At 49.3% G+C, this 18,996-nt stretch overlaps 1 protein-coding gene across 1 annotated transcript; it reads left to right on the top strand.

Annotated features, from left to right (window-relative positions):
* The first annotated feature begins 2,432 nt into the window (after window positions 1-2,432).
* wnt10b (wingless-type MMTV integration site family, member 10b) lies at window positions 2,433-7,063 on the top strand. The gene is made up of 5 exons (XM_035739219.2): window positions 2,433-2,642; window positions 3,628-3,784; window positions 3,948-4,053; window positions 4,326-4,786; window positions 5,076-7,063. The coding sequence occupies exons 1-5, from the start codon at window positions 2,569-2,571 to the stop codon at window positions 5,625-5,627; spliced, it is 1,350 nt and encodes a 449-aa protein (XP_035595112.1). The 5' UTR covers window positions 2,433-2,568; the 3' UTR covers window positions 5,628-7,063.
* The last annotated feature ends 11,933 nt before the right edge of the window (window positions 7,064-18,996 follow it).

Below are 18,996 nucleotides of genomic sequence, written 5' to 3'. Positions count from 1 at the left end.
AAACATCTAGAGTGCAGACCTCCCTCAACTTATGGCTGGTGATCAGAGCAGCAGCCACACTGCGCCGTCTCCAACTCATCATCCACAGACTGTGGAGTATTAACAAATATCCCCCATAGACCTAGGGCTGGGAATTACCAAGGAACTCACGATACGATATTATCACGATACTTTGGTGCAATATGATATGCATTGGAATTCTCACGATTGTATAGGTATTGCGATTCAATGATCCAAACATATTGCTCACAATATGTCTGCTGCAGAGGACAAGAGATAGCCATGAGAAAACAAACAAGTTTTGGTCAGTCATGGAAATAAAAGTGCTGAAAACAAATTGCCTTCCTATTTAAAAAGATGATGGAGAACATAACCTATAAAGGACACATACTGGAGTTTTGGTGCAGGTGTAGCTATCAATTTTTCTCCCATCACCACATAAACTCAGACATACAATTAATTGAAATCAGGCTACTTGATGTCCTTAGTCTATATTTGTTTCTCAATATGATTGGAGTGGAGTTTTTTGTTTAGGTATTAGGATCAGCCTACGCGTACATAATCCGCAATGGAATTATGGCATCTGATAATTAATGATCCTTCTCTCTCTCTCATGGTTTAAAGACACGATAGCAGAAGGAAGTGACCTTTAGTCCAGCGGTTTTAATGGGTGCTATCCTACGTCGATTATACTCCCGCTTCTTAAAGTTGCAGCTCAAACGGGCTTCCTGGGGCACTCATGCAACACCGAGAAGATTAGAGCCCCCAATCCGGATAAAGGGACGCCTTTTATATACAAATCAACTTCAAATCACTTTTTAAGCCACTTAGATATACACGCCAAGCTAGAATGCTAATGCACTTTTCATTGCCGGAGCTTAGGGAATAGAAGATTAAATGATGAATTGGTGTCACTATGCGAACCGGCGGCGTTTAAGGGGGATTTTAACTCAATTTTATGAAATTACATCACGCGTTTCCATGTTATAATTCCTTGTTCTTTGAAGGAGAACAGGGATTAACGGGAATTGATACTTTATATGAACGCACCTGTTGATAAAATTACTATTTTTTACAATAGGCACATGCAAAATAACTCATTTTGCGCATGATAGAATATACACTCAGAAAGAAAACGTGCTATCTATAACCTAAAGGGGTTATTCGGCTGTCCCCATAGGAGAACCAGATAGAACACTTTTGGGTTCGATGTTGAACCATTTCTACAGAGGGTTTTTACATGGAACCCAAAAGTGTTCTACCGGGAACCAAAAAGGGTTCTCCTATCTATGGGGATAGCTGAAGAACCCTTTCGACCCCCCTCTAAGAGTATAGGCCTGTCTTTATTCATTTTGTGTTCGGGATAGCCTTGCACGGTCTCGTCATATCAGCCATTCGAAACCTGCTGGGTGAGAACATTATCAAGTCCTCAGTAGTATCTAAAGCTACAGTCTCCAAAGGATGCATGGGAAAAATACCCATGTCTGGCACATACTTGTTAAAGGCAAGATGCCAATCTTAAAAGGGCAGGGAGAAAACAATTGTGGTAGGCTATTGTGCAATACCTGTTTCGATGAAACTTTATGCAATGCGACAATAACAGTTTATCAAAGAAAATGAAAACGGATGAATTGTGGCAATAAACAATAACTTCTTCAAACTTTAAGAAATAAATGCTTCATTCAAACTTTGGCTACTTATCGAAAATGCCATAAAACATCCTCATTATTCCCTTCTGTATGGAACCTTTTATTTCCTCTGAAAAGAAGCAGATTGTTACGGAGTGAAGAAGTTGTTTCAAACACAATAATAAAGAACAGACGCGCTGATTGAGGTGGGAGGAAGGGGGAAGCGGGGGGAGGAAGACGGGGAACAGATGACTGTGTACCCAAGTATTGTTGGAGAGCCAAGAGGAGAGCCGTGCGCCTGCCTGCTGCTGCCCCAAGCTCCCTGTCGTAGGCCTACATTGGAACCAGCAGCAGCAGCAACCAACCAACCCCCTCCCCCCCAGCACTCTATATTAATTTATTTCCTGGACATATAGAATGATTTTTCACTTGGGTTTCACCTGAATGCATGTTCGTTTTCTTTCAAAAGTATCGAACAAAACAGGAAACATTCCTATCAGTGACGTTAAATGTTAATGCGTTTTCCATGATCTGTCCAGTGCAATCAGAAATCCCTCTCACAGTCGACCTGCGTTCATGCAAGAGATGATGCCGAGGGTGATGATGGTAAGGAAAATGGTACCTGCGCGTAATATATTTGGACACTGTGTTATAACATGTATTGACTATCGGTCAAATTCACATAACTTTTAGTCAACTGTTAATTCTTTTTTCACAAGGTCAATACTTTGAAAATAACCGCCTGCAGCGGCATCTCCACTCCCTATTTTCTCTCCCCCTCCCCTTTACGTTCGCCCCAAACTATTCTGCTCCCTTTTTTCACTCCCCGTTCTGTTGGAGGCACATCGATAATCTACTCCACTCATCTTCTTTGCTTTGTTTTTTTTATCGATTACCACACCAGTGTTTTAATGTCACGTCAAGAAAGACGCTTACCAAAATGGAGATATCACATCAACTCCGTTGGGACCAAGTCCTGATTTTGGCAGCGACACTTATGTCACCTGCAATCACGTAAGTAGCCGGAGAAGGGGTGAGAAGAAGAGAGAGTAGGCTACTCTCGATGAGCATTCCTGGGGAAAACAAATAATTAAAGCGAACATTTCAATCGGAAGAAGATTCTGTCTGGCTACTCCATGAGTCTTATCCAAGTGTTGTATTGTAGTGAAATGACTTGGTGCATGTGTTACGATGCGTTGATGTTTCCGTTCAGCTCTGTCTCACCAACTGACTATTGCTGCTGCTGCTGCTACTACCTCTGTCATCACGATTTCAAATGTTTTCTTGTTTCTGACCTGTAATTACACACACACACACACACACACACACACACACACACACACACACACACACACACACACACACACACACACACACACACACACACACACACACACACACACACACACACACACACACACACACACACACACACACACACACACACACACACACACACACACACACACACACACACACACACACACACACACACAGGCTAATCAGAACCAACAATTGGAAGACTGCATGATTAAGGACATTATTATTAGGCTACACCAGCTGTCAACTGGCACAGATGGTTGGTTTAGTAACAATGCCATCCATGTTTCTACTCCAGAAGATTTTACACTTACTGCTCATTAGGCCTACTGTAATTTGTTCAACTGAAACAAATAGTAAAGGCATGTAAATACCGTAGATACGATGGTAAGCCTAGAGATGTAATCAACATTCAATCAACATTCAATCAACATCCTGACAACTTTTCCCTGAACTTAAGCTATATCTTAAGTGCTGTGCGTTATATGTCTCAGCAAATACTATTCTCTAAATCTTCATTTCCTTACATGACGCTTTCACTCTTATAGATGAAGGGTCAGACCAGGCACTTCAGGGCCTCCTTCACAGATAGATATTGCTCTAGGACTTGATTGATGAACCCTTGGCCAACTCCTGTGTATCTCTCCCTCCCTCCTCAACATATGTATCCCCTCCTCAGTGTGTTGTGTAATGACATCCTGGGTCTGAAGGTGGCAGGAGATCCGGTTCTGACCCCTAACTCTGTCTGCCTGCGGCTGGCGGGCCTGAGCAAGCGTCAGATTCGTCTGTGTGTGCAAAGCCCCGACGTGACGGCCTCTGCACTGCAGGGCATCCAGGTCATAGAGATATAGTATACAATTCACAGCTTTTTTTTAAAAACAACATTTAACCATATTTCATCAGGCTCTAAATGAAAGATGACCAAGATGGCCACCATTTCAGTCACGCTACCAGGATACCAATGTCCATTCTAGTGTTGCATTTCATTCTATGATGTAGGTGGCCATCCACGAGTGCCAGCACCAGCTCAGAGACCAGCGGTGGAACTGTTCTGCTCTGGAGAGCCACAGCAAGCTGCCCCACCAGAGTGCCATCCTCAACAGAGGTGAGAGACACACAGAGGAGCGCAACGCAAAAAGGTTGGGAATAGGGCCAGGAGTTTTTTGGTGACTTGGTGATTTGATCAGGAAAAACTCCAGACCACAAACCCTGGCCAGGAGAATCTCTAGGCTCCAGGTGGGGACAGTAGACAAATGTATTGTTATGCTTATAGAATAAGAATGATGACAGGTTAATGAAGTTCTCCTGTGGTATTTAGATTACACCCAGAATGATGACATCTTGACTATGATGTGTCTGTCTGTCCTCCTCCCCCAGGCTTCAGGGAGAGTGCCTTCTCTCTGTCCCTGCTGGCAGCGGGCGTGGCCCACTCCGTGGCCTCCGCCTGCAGCCTGGGCAAGCTCCGGGGCTGTGGCTGCGAGGCCAAGCGTCGCCTGGACGAGGATAAGATTCGCCTCAAACTCACCCAGCTGCAGCTGCAGACCCTCCAGAGGGGAGGAGCCAGAGTGGGCATGGGAGTGGGTGGTGGAGGAGGGGCACACCCCCAGGAGATCAGAGATGTGCCAGCCAGCCTGCATTCTGGTTCTACCCACCCCTCCTCCCTCCTCAAGCCCCTACCAGAGGACCTCAGCCCCCTGCAGGAGACCTGGGAGTGGGGGGGCTGTAGCCATGACGCCCGCTTCGGGGAGAGATTCTCCAGGGATTGGTTGGACTCCCGGGGCTCCCCACGGGATATCCACGCCCGCATGAGGATCCACAACAACAGGGTTGGCCGGCAGGTGAGAAGAGTCTTGTATATTTCATATCAAGATGATAACTGCAGATAAGAGTCGGGCTCTCATTTGTTGACGGTTTACCAATGGAATTCATCAAGTTTTCTAACTTTCTTGGAATTGGATATTAAATTGAACCAATTAGCTATACATGTTTATAACAGATTTATAAACTATCTATAAGCTACATGTATGAACCATTTTAAAAATATTTATAATTGTTAACCTACTACATTGTAATCAAAGCCACTCTAGACTTGTATGGATAGTGACATGATTGTTTCCCCCTGCACAGCTAGTGACTGACAACATGAAGAGGAAGTGTACATGCCACGGCACGTCAGGCAGCTGCCAGTTCAAGACCTGCTGGTACGTGTCCCCAGAGTTCAGACTGCTGGGGTCTCTGCTCAGGGACAAGTTCCTCTCCGCCATCTTCATTAACTCCCAGAACAAGAACAACGGGGTCTTCAACCCCCGGGTCGCAGCTGGGAATGGTGCCTCGAATGGGGTCAGGAACGGTGCCGAAGGGCCTACTGGGTCTGGGGGCGCGGGGAGCCCAAACAATGGGGGACGGCGGAGGAGCGGTGTGTCACGTGAGCTGGTCTACTTTGAGAAGTCGCCAGACTTCTGTGACCGGGAGACGTCCCTGGACTCTCTGGGTACTCGGGGCCGGATCTGCAACAAGACCAGCCACAGCATGGACAGCTGCGGGTCCCTGTGCTGCGGAAGGGGACATAACATCCTGAAGCAGACACGTAGTGAGAGGTGCCACTGCCGCTTCCACTGGTGCTGCTACGTGCTCTGCGAGGAGTGCCGAGTCACAGAGTGGGTCAACGTCTGCAAGTAGATAGGTACATGACCTGCCAAGGCTCCTGAAAGGAACCACCCAATAGGACGCAGCGTGGCACTAGGATCCACCCATTGACTCCCCAGTGTACTACTACGCGCCAACCCACCCAAGCAAACCTTTCCTTTGGTATATGGGTAGACGATCCACTTCATCTACTAAGGCCTGACACTTAGTTACTTACTGGTAATCCTCTTCATGCATTGGGACGCATGGGCCTCCGCAAGATAGTCCGACTGTTTCCAGTCAGCAGGTTACTTGGTTAGTGTTCCTAACCATGCCCTTCTTAACAGTCCTTCTCCAGGTTGCTCCTGGACATATCCAGGACACAGGATGGCAAAATGAAAATCCACCCTTTAGCTTTGTCCAATATACACACATCCACCCAACCAAACCTTTCATTTCAGACTCGGTGTTTGTTTTTCTATTTGCGTCGGCTAAAGTCTCCCACAGAATCTGTTTATCCCCCACTTCTCTCTCCTTTTTCTTTTTCCGTCATCTGGGATCTATTTTCCCTTTGTTGCCTGTCAAAATGCCAAGTCAGAGGTTGAAGACGAGGTGACTCATGTCATTTGTCTGTCTTTCCTCTGCCTGTTTAGATGCAGCCCTTTCAGCCATGGAAATCTGAATGTCCTGGACCCCATCTGGTGTTCTGTTCTGTTCTCCCCTGCTCTCTACTCGGGAACAAAGAACATCTCAGACAGCAGAAACACATTATTATTTCAACTAAGTAATGCCCAGGCTAGTATCACAGTGTACCGTTTTTTGTTTACATGAAAAAAAATGTATATTAATGTTTGTGTGTGAACTTATGTTGCCTTCCTTGCTTGGCATATGCTGTGTGGGACCATTTTATGAGAGGAACATATGAGGCCCAATGACTGAATGTTGCTCTGCTCAGGATGGTGAAGTTGAACTGAAGCTGTTATAATCGACAAAGCCTGAACCCAACAGTGTGACGCTGGAAAACGGAGTTCTGATATGGAGTGTGGTAATGAACTCCAGAGGATCATTATACTCATTGGATATTTTGCACCTACGCCTCAAGACCACAGGGTTTCAATTCTTTAGCGCCGGTTCTCCATGACAAGAACCAGGATGAACTAACGAAACAGCACTAAAGAGAACCAGGCGCGAAGGTTCCTCAACGTGTTCCCATTACCAATGGAAACAGAACTGGAGTGACTGGGAATCTAGTGGGGACGGTTTGCTCTGCCCATTGGTTTTCTTGGATCGACTGGAGGAGAAAATCAGTGTTTCAATCTTCTTTGAAGCAATTGACCATTGATTTGGTGGAATGCTCTCGGTCCGTCTCCAAACTGAACTGCAGGTCATTGAGGCAATGCCTTAGAATTGTAACCGTCATTACCACAAACTGTATTATTGCTGTTTCTTTTGTTTTTGTGATGTTGTTTTGTGAATCAATAGAATTATTACGTCACAAATATGCCGATACTCATTTCTGCCGGGCGGAGTTCTCTCATTCCAAGGTGAGAGCCGAGGTTAGGTGTTTGCGCGCCTGAAACGTTCCAATGCTGTTAAATGTGTGGGGAAGAGTGTACAAGTGTAGGGTTGGAGGTATAGGGCACAAGTCTATAGGTCTGCTCTACACTCCACACAGGAGAGAGGTGGTGAGACTCATTTTATGGCCGCTTCCTTCATGCAGAGAGAGGTGTTTTTTTATGGCAGCAGGATATTGTTTCCCGAACGAATGACTTTTATTACTAGAGGAGAGAGGATTGAGGAGAGAGAGGGGCGATTATACCCGTCTCTCTCTCTCTGTTGTGTGTGTGTGTGTGTGTGTGTGTGTGTGTGTGTGTGTGTGAGCCTGGGATCATCTGTCCAGGGTTCACAGCCAAGGGAGACTCACTGCACAATGTCGTGCTGCTCCTGAAGACACTGTGTCCCTTTCTGTCTAAGTCAGAGACAGACAAACAGAGAGACAGGGCTCTTGAGTGATTTACACACTCATCCCACATACCGTCCAGGGCCTGGCAAGATTAAAGATAAGAACATTCTTAGATCCACACATATGGGGGATATACAAACTTGATGCGATCCAGCTTGATCTTTGAGCGGTCCAGCTTGTCTTAGGCCTTCAATGGTCAATATTACTTTGTTCGTGTGAACATGAGTCCACTGATTGAAACACCCTTTAGGTAGACTAAAAGTGACTGACTGTCCCAATATCTGGATCAAGCGTGCTCACCCTGGTATTTAGTGAGAGAATATGAGAGAGGTTGGACACTGAGAGGGACTGCTATGGGATTGGAATGATAAGGGATAACTCGATCTCTGGTTTGCATTTCTTCCTTCCTATATCATTTCACCCTGGAGCTGCTGCTGCTGTTGCGAAGGGGAATTTCCTGTCACCGTTTCTCCCCATGTGTGAGACAGAGGTTGGACAGCCCTGGATCGCTTTTTCGTCTCTTTTTCTCCCTCTGTCTGTGTCAGTCTCTCAGTCTCTGTCTCACTCGCTCTCTCCCCCACTCCCTCTTCTTCTCCTCTCTCCTCCTCTCCTCTCTCTGTCTCCCTGTCTCCCTGTCTCCCTCTCTCCTTCTCTCCCCCTCTTTCTGTCTCCCTGTCTCCCTCTCTCCTCCTCTCCTCTCTCTGTCTCCCTCTCTCTGTCTCCCTGTCTCCCTCTCTCCTTCTCTCCCACTCTTTCTGTCTCCCTGTCTCCCTCTCTCCCCCTCTCCTCTCTCTGTCTCCCTGTCTCCCTCTCTCCTTCTCTCCCCCTCTTTCTGTCTCCCTGTCTCCCTCTCTCCTTCTCTCCCACTCTTTCTGTCTCCCTGTCTCCCTCTCTCCTTCTCTCCCACTCTTTCTGTCTCCCTGTCTCCCTCTCTCCCCCTCTTTATGTCTCCCTGTCTCCCTCTCTCCTTCTCTATCCATCTTTCTGTCTCCCTGTCTCCCTCTCTTCTCTATGCCCTCTCTCTGTCTCCCTCTCTTCTCTATGCCCTCTCTCTGTCTCCCTCTCTCCTCTATGCCCTCTCTGTCTCCCTCTCTTCTCTATGCCCTCTCTCTGTCTCCCTCTCTTCTCTATGCCCTCTCTCTGTCTCCCTCTCTTCTCTATGCCCTCTCTCTGTCTCCCTCTCTTCTCTATGCCCTCTCTCTGTCTCCCTCTCTTCTCTATGCCCTCTCTCTGTCTCCCTCTCTCCTCTATGCCCTCTCTGTCTCCCTCTCTTCTCTATGCCCTCTCTGTCTCCCTCTCTCCTCTATGCCCTCTCTGTCTCCCTCTCTTCTCTATGCCCTCTCTCTGTCTCCCTCTCTCCTCTATGCCCCTCTCTCTGTCTCCCTCTCTTCTCTATGCCCTCTCTCTGTCTCCCTCTCTCCTCTATGCCCCTCTCTGTCTCCCTCTCTTCTCTATGCCCCTCTCTGTCTCCCTCTCTTCTCTATGCCCTCTCTCTGTCTCCCTCTCTTCTCTATGCCCTCTCTGTCTCCTCTCTTCTCTATGCCCTCTCTCTGTCTCCCTCTCTTCTCTATGCCCTCTCTGTCTCCCTCTCTCTCTATGCCCTCTCTGTCTCCCTCTCTTCTCTATGTCTCCCCCTCTCTGTCTCCCCTCTTCTCTATGCCCTCTCTGTCTCCCTCTCTCCTCTATGCCCTCTCTGTCTCCCTCTCTTCTCTATGCCCTCTCTCTGTCTCCCTCTCTCCTCTATGCCCTCTCTGTCTCCCTCTCTTCTCTATGCCCTCTCTGTCTCCCTCTCTCCTCTATGCCCTCTCTCTGTCTCCCTCTCTTCTCTATGCCCTTTCTGTCTCCCTCTCTTCTCTATGCCCTCTCTCTGTCTCCCTCTCTTCTCTATGCCCTCTCTCTGTCTCCCTCTCTTCTCTATGCCCTCTCTGTCCCCCTCTCTTCTCTATGCCCTCTCTCTGTCTCCCTCTCTCCTCTATGCCCTCTCTCTGTCTCCCTCTCTCCTCTATGCCCTCTCTGTCTCCCTCTCTTCTCTATGCCCTCTCTCTGTCTCCCTCTCTTCTCTATGCCCTCTCTGTCTCCCTCTCTTCTCTATGCCCTCTCTGTCTCCCTCTCTTCTCTATGCCCTCTCTGTCTCCCTCTCTTCTCTGCCCTCTCTGTCTCCCTCTCTCCTCTATGCCCTCTCTCTGTCTCCCTCTCTCCTCTATGCCCTCTCTCTGTCTCCCTCTCTCCTCTATGCCCTCTCTCTGTCTCCCTCTCTCCTCTATGCCCTCTCTCTGTCTCCCTCTCTCCTCTATGCCCTCTCTGTCTCCCTCTCTCCTCTATGCCCTCTCTCTGTCTCCCTCTCTTCTCTATGCCCTCTCTCTGTCTCCCTCTCTTCTCTATGCCCTCTCTCTGTCTCCCTCTCTTCTCTATGCCCTCTCTGTCTCCCTCTCTTCTCTATGCCCTCTCTGTCTCCCTCTCTCCTCTATGCCCTCTCTGTCTCCCTCTCTCCTCTATGCCCTCTCTCTGTCTCCCTCTCTTCTCTATGCCCTCTCTGTCTCCCTCTCTTCTCTATGCCCCCTCTCTGTCTCCCTCTCTTCTCTATGCCCTCTCTGTCTCCCTCTCTTCTCTATGCCCTCTCTCTGTCTCCCTCTCTTCTCTATGCCCTCTCTCTGTCTCCCTCTCTTCTCTATGCCCTCTCTCTGTCTCCCTCTCTTCTCTATGCCCTCTCTGTCTCCCTCTCCTCTATGTCTCCCCCTCTCTGTCTCCTCTCTCCTCTATGCCCTCTCTGTCTCCCTCTCTTCTCTATGCCCTCTCTGTCTCCCTCTCTTCTCTATGCCCCTCTCTGTCTCTGTCTCCTGTCTCTCTTCTCTATGCCCTCTCTCTGTCTCCCTCTCTCCTCTATGCCCTCTCTGTCTCCCTCTCTTCTCTATGCCCTCTCTGTCTCCCTCTCTCCTCTATGCCCTCTCTCTGTCTCCCTCTCTTCTCTATGCCCTCTCTGTCTCCCTCTCTTCTCTATGCCCTCTCTCTGTCTCCCTCTCTCTATGCCTCTCTGTCTCCCTCCTCTTCTCTATGCCCTCTCTCTGTCTCCTCTCTCTCTATGCCCTCTCTCTGTCTCTCTCTCTCCTCTATGCCCTCTCTGTCTCCCTCTCTCCTCTATGCCCTCTCTGTCCCCCTCTCTTCTCTATGCCCTATCTCTGTCTCCCTCTCTCCTCTATGCCCTCTCTGTCTCCCTCTCTTCTCTATGCCCTCTCTGTCTCCCTCTCTCCTCTATGCCCTCTCTCTGTCTCCCTCTCTTCTCTATGCCCTCTCTGTCTCCCTCTCTTCTCTATGCCCTCTCTCTGTCTCCCTCTCTTCTCTATACCCTCTCTGTCTCCCTCTCTTCTCTATGCCCTATCTCTGTCTCCCTCTCTCCTCTATGCCCTCTCTCTGTCTCCCTCTCTCCTCTATGCCCTCTCTGTCTCCCTCTCTCCTCTATGCCCTCTCTGTCTCCCTCTCTTCTCTATGCCCTCTCTCTGTCTCCCTCTCTTCTCTATGCCCTCTCTCTGTCTCCCTCTCTTCTCTATGCCCTCTCTGTCTCCCTCTCTTCTCTATGCCCTCTCTCTGTCTCCCTCTCTTCTCTATGCCCTCTCTCTGTCTCCCTCTCTCCTCTATGCCCTCTCTCTGTCTCCCTCTCTCCTCTATGCCCTCTCTCTGTCTCCCTCTCTTCTCTATGCCCTCTCTCTGTCTCCCTCTCTTCTCTATGCCCTCTCTGTCTCCCTCTCTCCTCTATGCCCTCTCTGTCTCCCTCTCTTCTCTATGCCCTCTCTGTCTCCCTCTCTTCTCTATGCCTCTCTGTCTCCCTCTCTCCTCTATGCCCTCTCTCTGTCTCCCTCTCTTCTCTATGCCCTCTCTGTCTCCCTCTCTTCTCTATGCCCTCTCTGTCTCCCTCTCTTCTCTATGCCCCTCTCTCTGTCTCCCTCTCTTCTCTATGCCCTCTCTGTCCCCCTCTCTTCTCTATGCCCTCTCTGTCTCCTCTCTCCTCTATGCCCTCTCTCTGTCTCCCTCTCCTCTATGCCCTATCTGTCTCCCTCTCTTCTCTATGCCCCTCTCTGTCTCCCTCTCTTCTCTATGCCCCTCTCTGTCTCCCTCTCTTCTCTATGCCCTCTCTGTCTCCCTCTCTTCTCTATGCCCTCTCTGTCTCCCTCTCTTCTCTATGCCCTCTCTGTCTCCCTCTCTCCTCTATGCCCTCTCTCTGTCTCCCTCTCTCCTCTATGCCCTCTCTCTGTCTCCCTCTCTCCTCTATGCCCTCTCTCTGTCTCCCTCTCTCCTCTATGCCCTCTCTCTGTCCCCCTCTCTCCTCTATGCCCCTCTCTGTCTCCCTCTCTCCTCTATGCCCTCTCTCTGTCTCCCTCTCTCCTCTATGCCCTCTCTCTGTCTCCCTCTCTTCTCTATGCCCTCTCTCTGTCTCCCTCTCTTCTCTATGCCCTCTCTGTCTCCCTCTCTTCTCTATGCCCTCTCTGTCTCCCTCTCTCTCTCCTCTATGCCCTCTCTGTCTCCCTCTCCTCTATGCCCTCTCTCTGTCTCCCTCTCTTCTCTATGCCCTCTCTGTCTCCCTCTCTTCTCTATGCCCCCTCTCTGTCTCCCTCTCTTCTCTATGCCCTCTCTGTCTCCCTCTCTCTGTCCTCTCTCTGTCTCTCTCTTCTCTATGCCCTCTCTCTGTCTCCCTCTCTTCTCTATGCCCTCTCTCTGTCTCCCTCTCTTCTCTATGCCCTCTCTGTCTCCCTCTCTCCTCTATGCCCTCTCTCTGTCTCCTGTCTCTCTCTCCTCTATGCCCTCTCTGTCTCCCTCTCTTCTCTATGCCCCTCTCTGTCTCCTCTTCTCTATGCCCCTCTCTGTCTCCCTCTCTTCTCTATGCCCTCTCTCTGTCTCCCTCTCTATGCCCTCTCTGTCTCCCTCTGCCCTCTGTCTCCCTCCCTCTCCTCTATGCCCTCTCTGTCTCCCTCTCTTCTCTATGCCCTCTCTGTCTCCCTCTCTCCTCTATGCCCTCTCTGTCTCCCTCTCTTCTCTATGCCCTATCTCTGTCTCCCTCTCTTCTCTATGCCCTCTCTCTGTCTCCCTCTCTTCTCTATGCCCTCTCTGTCTCCCTCTCTTCTCTATGCCCTCTCTGCTATGCCCCTCTCTCTGTCTCCCTCTCTTCTCTATGCCCTCTCTCTGTCTCCCTCTCTCCTCTATGCCCTCTCTCTGTCTCCCTCTCTCCTCTATGCCCTCTCTCTGTCTCCCTCTCTTCTCTATGCCCTCTCTCTGTCTCCCTCTCTTCTCTATGCCCTCTCTGTCTCCCTCTCTCCTCTATGCCCTCTCTGTCTCCCTCTCTTCTCTATGCCCTCTCTGTCTCCCTCTCTTCTCTATGCCCTCTCTCTGTCTCCCTCTCTTCTCTATGCCCTCTCTGTCTCCCTATCTTCTCTATGCCCTCTCTCTGTCTCCCTCTCTTCTCTATGCCCTCTCTGTCTCCCTCTCTCCTCTATGCCCTCTCTCTGTCTCCCTCTCTCCTCTATGCCCTCTCTGTCTCCCTCTCTTCTCTATGCCCTCTCTGTCTCCCTCTCTTCTCTATGCCCTCTCTCTGTCTCCCTCTCTTCTCTATGCCCTCTCTGTCTCCCTCTCTTCTCTATGCCCTCTCTGTCTCCCTCTCTCCTCTATGCCCTCTCTCTGTCTCCCTCTCTTCTCTATGCCCTCTCTGTCTCCCTCTCTTCTCTATGCCCTCTCTCTGTCTCCCTCTCTTCTCTATGCCCTCTCTGTCTCCCTCTCTTCTCTATGCCCTCTCTCTGTCTCCCTCTCTCCTCTATGCCCTCTCTCTGTCTCCCTCTCTCCTCTATGCCCTCTCTGTCTCCCTCTCTCCTCTATGCCCTCTCTGTCTCCCTCTCTTCTCTATGCCCTATCTCTGTCTCCCTCTCCTCTATGCCCTCTCTGTCTCCCTCTCTTCTCTATGCCCTCTCTGTCTCCCTCTCTCCTCTATGCCCTCTCTCTGTCTCCCTCTCTTCTCTATGCCCTCTCTCTGTCTCCCTCTCTTCTCTATGCCCTCTCTGTCTCCCTCTCTTCTCTATGCCCTCTCTCTGTCTCCCTCTCTCCTCTATGCCCTCTCTCTGTCTCCCTCTCTTCTCTATGCCCTCTCTCTGTCTCCCTCTCTTCTCTATGCCCTCTCTGTCTCCCTCTCTTCTCTATGCCCTATCTCTGTCTCCCTCTCTCCTCTATGCCCTCTCTCTGTCTCCCTCTCTCCTCTATGCCCTCTCTGTCTCCCTCTCTTCTCTATGCCCTATCTCTGTCTCCCTCTCTTCTCTATGCCCTCTCTCTGTCTCCCTCTCTTCTCTATGCCCTCTCTGTCTCCCTCTCTTCTCTATGCCCTCTCTCTGTCTCCCTCTCTTCTCTATGCCCTCTCTCTGTCTCCCTCTCTCCTCTATGCCCTCTCTGTCTCCTCTCTCCTCTATGCCCTCTCTCTGTCTCCCTCTCTTCTCTATGCCCTCTCTCTGTCTCCCTCTCTTCTCTATGCCCTCTCTGTCTCCCCTCTCTTCTCTATGCCCTCTCTCTGTCTCCCTCTCTTCTCTATGCCCTCTCTGTCTCCCTCTTCTCTATGCCCTCTCTCTGTCTCCCTCTCTTCTCTATGCCCCTCTCTCTGTCTCCCTCTCTTCTCTATGCCCTCTCTCTGTCTCCCTCTCTTCTCTATGCCCTCTCTGTCTCCCTCTCTTCTCTATGCCCTCTCTCTGTCTCCCTCTCTTCTCTATGCCCTCTCTGTCTCCCTCTCTTCTCTATGCCCTCTCTGTCTCCCCTCTCTCCTCTATGCCCTCTCTCTGTCTCCTCTCTTCTCTATGCCCTCTCTCTGTCTCCCTCTCTTCTCTATGCCCTCTCTGTCTCCCTCTCTTCTCTATGCCCTCTCTCTGTCTCCCTCTCTCCTCTATGCCTCTCTCTCTCTGCCCTCTCTGTCTCCCTCTCCTCTATGCCCCTCTCTGTCTCCCTCTCTTCTCTATGCCCTCTCTGTCTCCCTCTCTTCTCTATGCCCTCTCTGTGCCCTCTCTCTGTCTCCCTCTCTCCTCTATGCCCTCTCTCTGTCTCCCTCTCTCCTCTATGCCCCTCTCTGTCTCTCTCTTCTCTATGCCCTCTCTCTGTCTCCCTCTCTTCTCTATGCCCTCTCTGTCTCCCTCTCTTCTCTATGTCCTCTCTCTGTCTCCCTCTCTCCTCTGTGCCCTCTCTCTGTCTCCCTCTCTTCTCTATGCCCTCTCTGTCTCCCTCTCTTCTCTATGCCCTCTCTGTCTCCCTCTCTTCTCTATGCCCTCTCTGTCTCCCTCTCTTCTCTATGCCCTCTCTCTGTCTCCCTCTCTCCTCTATGCCCCCTCTCTCCTCTATGCCCTCTCTGTCTCCCTCTCTCCTCTATGCCCTCTCTGTCCCCCTCTCTTCTCTATGCCCTCTCTGTCTCCCTCTCTCCTCTATGCCCTCTCTGTCTCCCTCTCTTCTCTATGCCCTCTCTGTCTCCCTCTCTTCTCTATGCCCTCTCTGTCTCCCTCTCTTCTCTATGCCCTCTCTCTGTCTCCCTCTCTCCTCTATGCCCTCTCTCTGTCTCCCTCTCTTCTCTATGCCCTCTCTGTCTCCCTCTCTTCTCTATGCCCTCTCTCTGTCTCCCTCTCTTCTCTATGCCCTCTCTGTCTCCCTCTCTTCTCTATGCCCTCTCTCTGTCTCCCTCTCTCCTCTATGCCCTCTCTCTGTCTCCCTCTCTCCTCTATGCCCTCTCTGTCCCCCTCTCTCCTCTATGCCCTCTCTGTCTCCCTCTCTTCTCTATGCCCTCTCTCTGTCTCCCTCTCTCCTCTATGCCCTCTCTCTGTCTCCCTCTCTCCTCTATGCCCTCTCTGTCTCCCTCTCTCCTCTATGCCCTCTCTGTCTCCCTCTCTTCTCTATGCCCTATCTCTGTCTCCCTCTCTTCTCTATGCCCTCTCTCTGTCTCCCTCTCTTCTCTATGCCCTCTCTGTCTCCCCTCTTCTCTGTCTCTCTGTCTCCCTCTCTTCTCTATGCCCTCTCTCTGTCTCCCTCTCTCCTCTATGCCCTCTCTCTGTCTCCCTCTCTCCTCTATGCCCTCTCTCTGTCTCCCTCTCTTCTCTATGCCCTCTCTGTCTCCCTCTCTTCTCTATGCCCTCTCTGTCTCCTCTCTCTCTCTATGCCCCCTCTCTGTCTCCCTCTCTTCTCTATGCCCCTCTCTCTGTCTCCCTCTCTTCTCTATGCCCTCTCTGTCTCCCTCTCTTCTCTATGCCCCTCTCTGTCTCCCTCTCTTCTCTATGCCCTCTCTCTGTCTCCCTCTCTTCTCTATGCCCTCTCTCTGTCTCCCTCTCTTCTCTATGCCCTCTCTCTGTCTCCCTCTCTCCTCTATGCCCTCTCTCTGTCTCCTCTCTTCTCTATGCCCTCTCTCTGTCTCCCTCTCTCTCTATGTCTCCCTCTCCTCTATCTCTCTGTCTCCCTCTCTCCTCTATGCCCTCTCTGTCTCCCTCTCTCCTCTATGCCCTCTCTCTGTCTCCCCCTCTCTCCTCTATGCCCTCTCTGTCTCCCTCTCTCCTCTATGCCCTCTCTCTGTCTCCCTCTCTCCTCTATGCCCTCTCTCTGTCTCCCTCTCTCCTCTATGCCCTCTCTGTCTCCCTCTCTTCTCTATGCCCTCTCTCTGTCTCCCTCTCTTCTCTATGCCCCTCTCTGTCTCCCTCTCTCCTCTATGCCCTCTCTGTCTCCCTCTCTTCTCTATGCCCTCTCTGTCTCCCTCTCTCCTCTATGCCCTCTCTGTCTCCCTCTCTCCTCTATGCCCTCTCTGTCTCCCTCTCTTCTCTATGCCCTCTCTGTCTCCCTCTCTTCTCTATGCCCTCTCTGTCTCCCTCTCTCCTCTATGCCCTCTCTGTCTCCCTCTCTTCTCTATGCCCTCTCTGTCTCCCTCTCTTCTCTATGCCCTCTCTCTGTCTCCCTCTCTCCTCTATGCCCTCTCTCTGTCTCCCTCTCTCCTCTATGCCCTCTCTGTCTCCCTCTCTCCTCTATGCCCTCTCTCTGTCTCCCTCTCTTCTCTATGCCCTCTCTCTGTCTCCCTCTCTTCTCTATGCCCTCTCTCTGTCTCCCTCTCTTCTCTATGCCCTCTCTGTCTCCCTCTCTTCTCTATGCCCTCTCTCTGTCTCCCTCTCTTCTCTATGCCCTCTCTCTGTCTCCCTCTCTTCTCTATGCCCTCTCTCTGTCTCCCTCTCTTCTCTATGCCCTCTCTCTGTCTCCCTCTCTTCTCTATGCCCTCTCTGTCTCCCTCTCTTCTCTATGCCCTCTCTCGCTTGCCCAATGGTGTGAAGTAAAAGTACTACTTAAGTTGTTTTTTGGGGTTATCTGTACTTTATATGTACTTTACTATTTATATTTTTGACAACTTTTACTTTTACTTCATCCGTACTGCCTCTGATCTGACGGACTCACTAACACACCTGCTTCATTTGTAAATGATGTCTAAGTGTTGGAGTGTGCCCCTGGCTACACATACATTTAAAAAACAAGAGAATGGTGCCTTAATATAAGGAATGTTTAATGATTTATACTTTTGATACCTAAGTATATTTGAGCAACTACATTTACTTGTGATACTTAAGTATATTTAAAACCAAAAACTTTTCGGCTTTTACTCAAGTAGTATTTTACTGGGTGACCTTCACTGTTACTTGAGTCATTTTCTATTAAGGTGTCTTTACTTGTACTCAAGTATGACAATTGGGTACTTTTTCCACCGGTGTGCTCGCCTACTCCCGCCCCCTTTCTTCCCCAGTCTCCCACCATGGCTGCAATCTGCAGACACTGACACATGCACGGCAACACATTGACTGCCCCTATAGTAACGACAACCAGATCCAGCTGAATTAAAGGGAGAGCGAAGCGAGGAAGTTAGGAAAGATAAAAGTCCTCCAACATTGACTGACAGGATGATTACACTGTATGTTTAACAGAAGACGATTCAATATGTTTAGCTAGATTGAAAGAAAGCCTCGATAGATGCATACATGCAAACATGAAGGCAAACTCTGCAAGAGAGGGAGAGAGCGAGAGAGAGGATTTATAAAGCACATTCTGTATAAATACATGGCTCGAAACATCTGCTTCTCGACTGACTCCCCTTTCGTTTTTGATGTGGGACATGCAGTGAGAGAGTCAGGCCGAGGGAGAAAACACAAGGAGCCTGCTACCCAGAACATCAAAGCTCTCAGCTCCTCTGCCCTCAACATGCAAGCCCTCATTAGTTCTGCAAGCACAACCAACCTGACTTGTGATTGTGTTTGCTGGGGTGCACTCTGGCAAACACTTCAGAGGAATAGTAGGCTCCTTTAAATTATAACCCCCCCCCCCACCACCACCCCTAGTCGGTCCCTACCCGTTGTACAGTAACCCCCCTATAACTCCCTCTGCGCTCCCAACACACACAAACACAGGATACTGCACACTCCATCTACATCCACTCCGCCCCGTAGTCTGGTGTTGCAGCTGCTAGCATCTGCTTCACTCATTTTTGTTGTTCTTGCTTTAACCGCTGAACAAACACACCTATGATGTATAGAGACACTAGCGGACGGACTGTACAGAGAGACACACTGGTTTATCAACATGGGAAATAACTCACTCAATTAGTGTATTTTGTAGGCCTTTACGTATGTAATACTCTTAGCTAGGATGTCAAATCAATCATTTTGACAGACCGGTGACTCATCTATGATGGTTTGAATCCTGGGTCTTTGAACCCATATTTGATTCTGAGCACATACAGCCTCACACGCATGTAACCCACGTACAGCAGTTCACACTTCAAAAGAAGGTTTGTCTATGACAAAGTCATTTAATGCTTGCTATGGCATTGCGTTTTTGTTATGTGTTTTGGTCTGGTATACATGAAATACATAGAAAATCACGAGTAATCTATTTTAGCATGGTTTGATCCATGATGATTCAACACGATTCAACAAAAATCCAAATCAGAGTGATTCAGTGTAGCCGAAATTCTGCTTCTTCTCAGCTCATTGTCTCTGCCACACTAACTCTGCCAAGAAGTATGCTTTGGCATCGTTTTAACAGTTCCCCACTTACTTATTTATTAAGGTGTTTCTAGCTTGAATAATTCATATAGGCTATGCTTGCCCCAAGTCAAAATGTTTTACTCTCTTTTATAATTGTTTTATTTTTTTTTAAACTTTTGGCTATTTTGTTTCGAATCTCTAAACACACAACAAAAACTTTGACAGGCATTAATTGCATTATTGTACAGTAACAGAGCTACGTGTAATCTATTTAGGGTATTTATCACGGGACATGCAAACAAACCACACAAAAACTGTGTCAACTCAAACCCGAACCAGAGTTGATGTTATTTAAGTTTCAACTCAGAAGGCTATATAAAGAGCAATCAATTAATTACAAACACCCCATATTTTTTTTTTTTAAATAGATCATTTCCAATCAAAACAGAAT

The sequence above is a fragment of the Oncorhynchus keta genome, chromosome 27 (genome assembly GCF_023373465.1).
Source record: "Oncorhynchus keta strain PuntledgeMale-10-30-2019 chromosome 27, Oket_V2, whole genome shotgun sequence".
Classification (NCBI taxonomy): Eukaryota; Metazoa; Chordata; class Actinopteri; order Salmoniformes; family Salmonidae; genus Oncorhynchus; species Oncorhynchus keta.
The sequence above is the reverse complement of the archived record's forward strand: the minus strand, read 5'-3'. Positions and strand labels throughout refer to the sequence as shown.

Coding starts and splice junctions, on each gene's coding strand:
- wnt10b (XM_035739219.2), top strand. CDS start 2,569: ATGGAGATATCACATCAACTCCGTTGGGACCAAGTCCTGATTTTGGCA. Junction 2,643..3,627: donor CTTATGTCACCTGCAATCAC/GTAAGTAGCCGG, acceptor TCCCCTCCTCAG/TGTGTTGTGTAATGACATCC. Junction 3,785..3,947: donor CTGCACTGCAGGGCATCCAG/GTCATAGAGATA, acceptor TCTATGATGTAG/GTGGCCATCCACGAGTGCCA.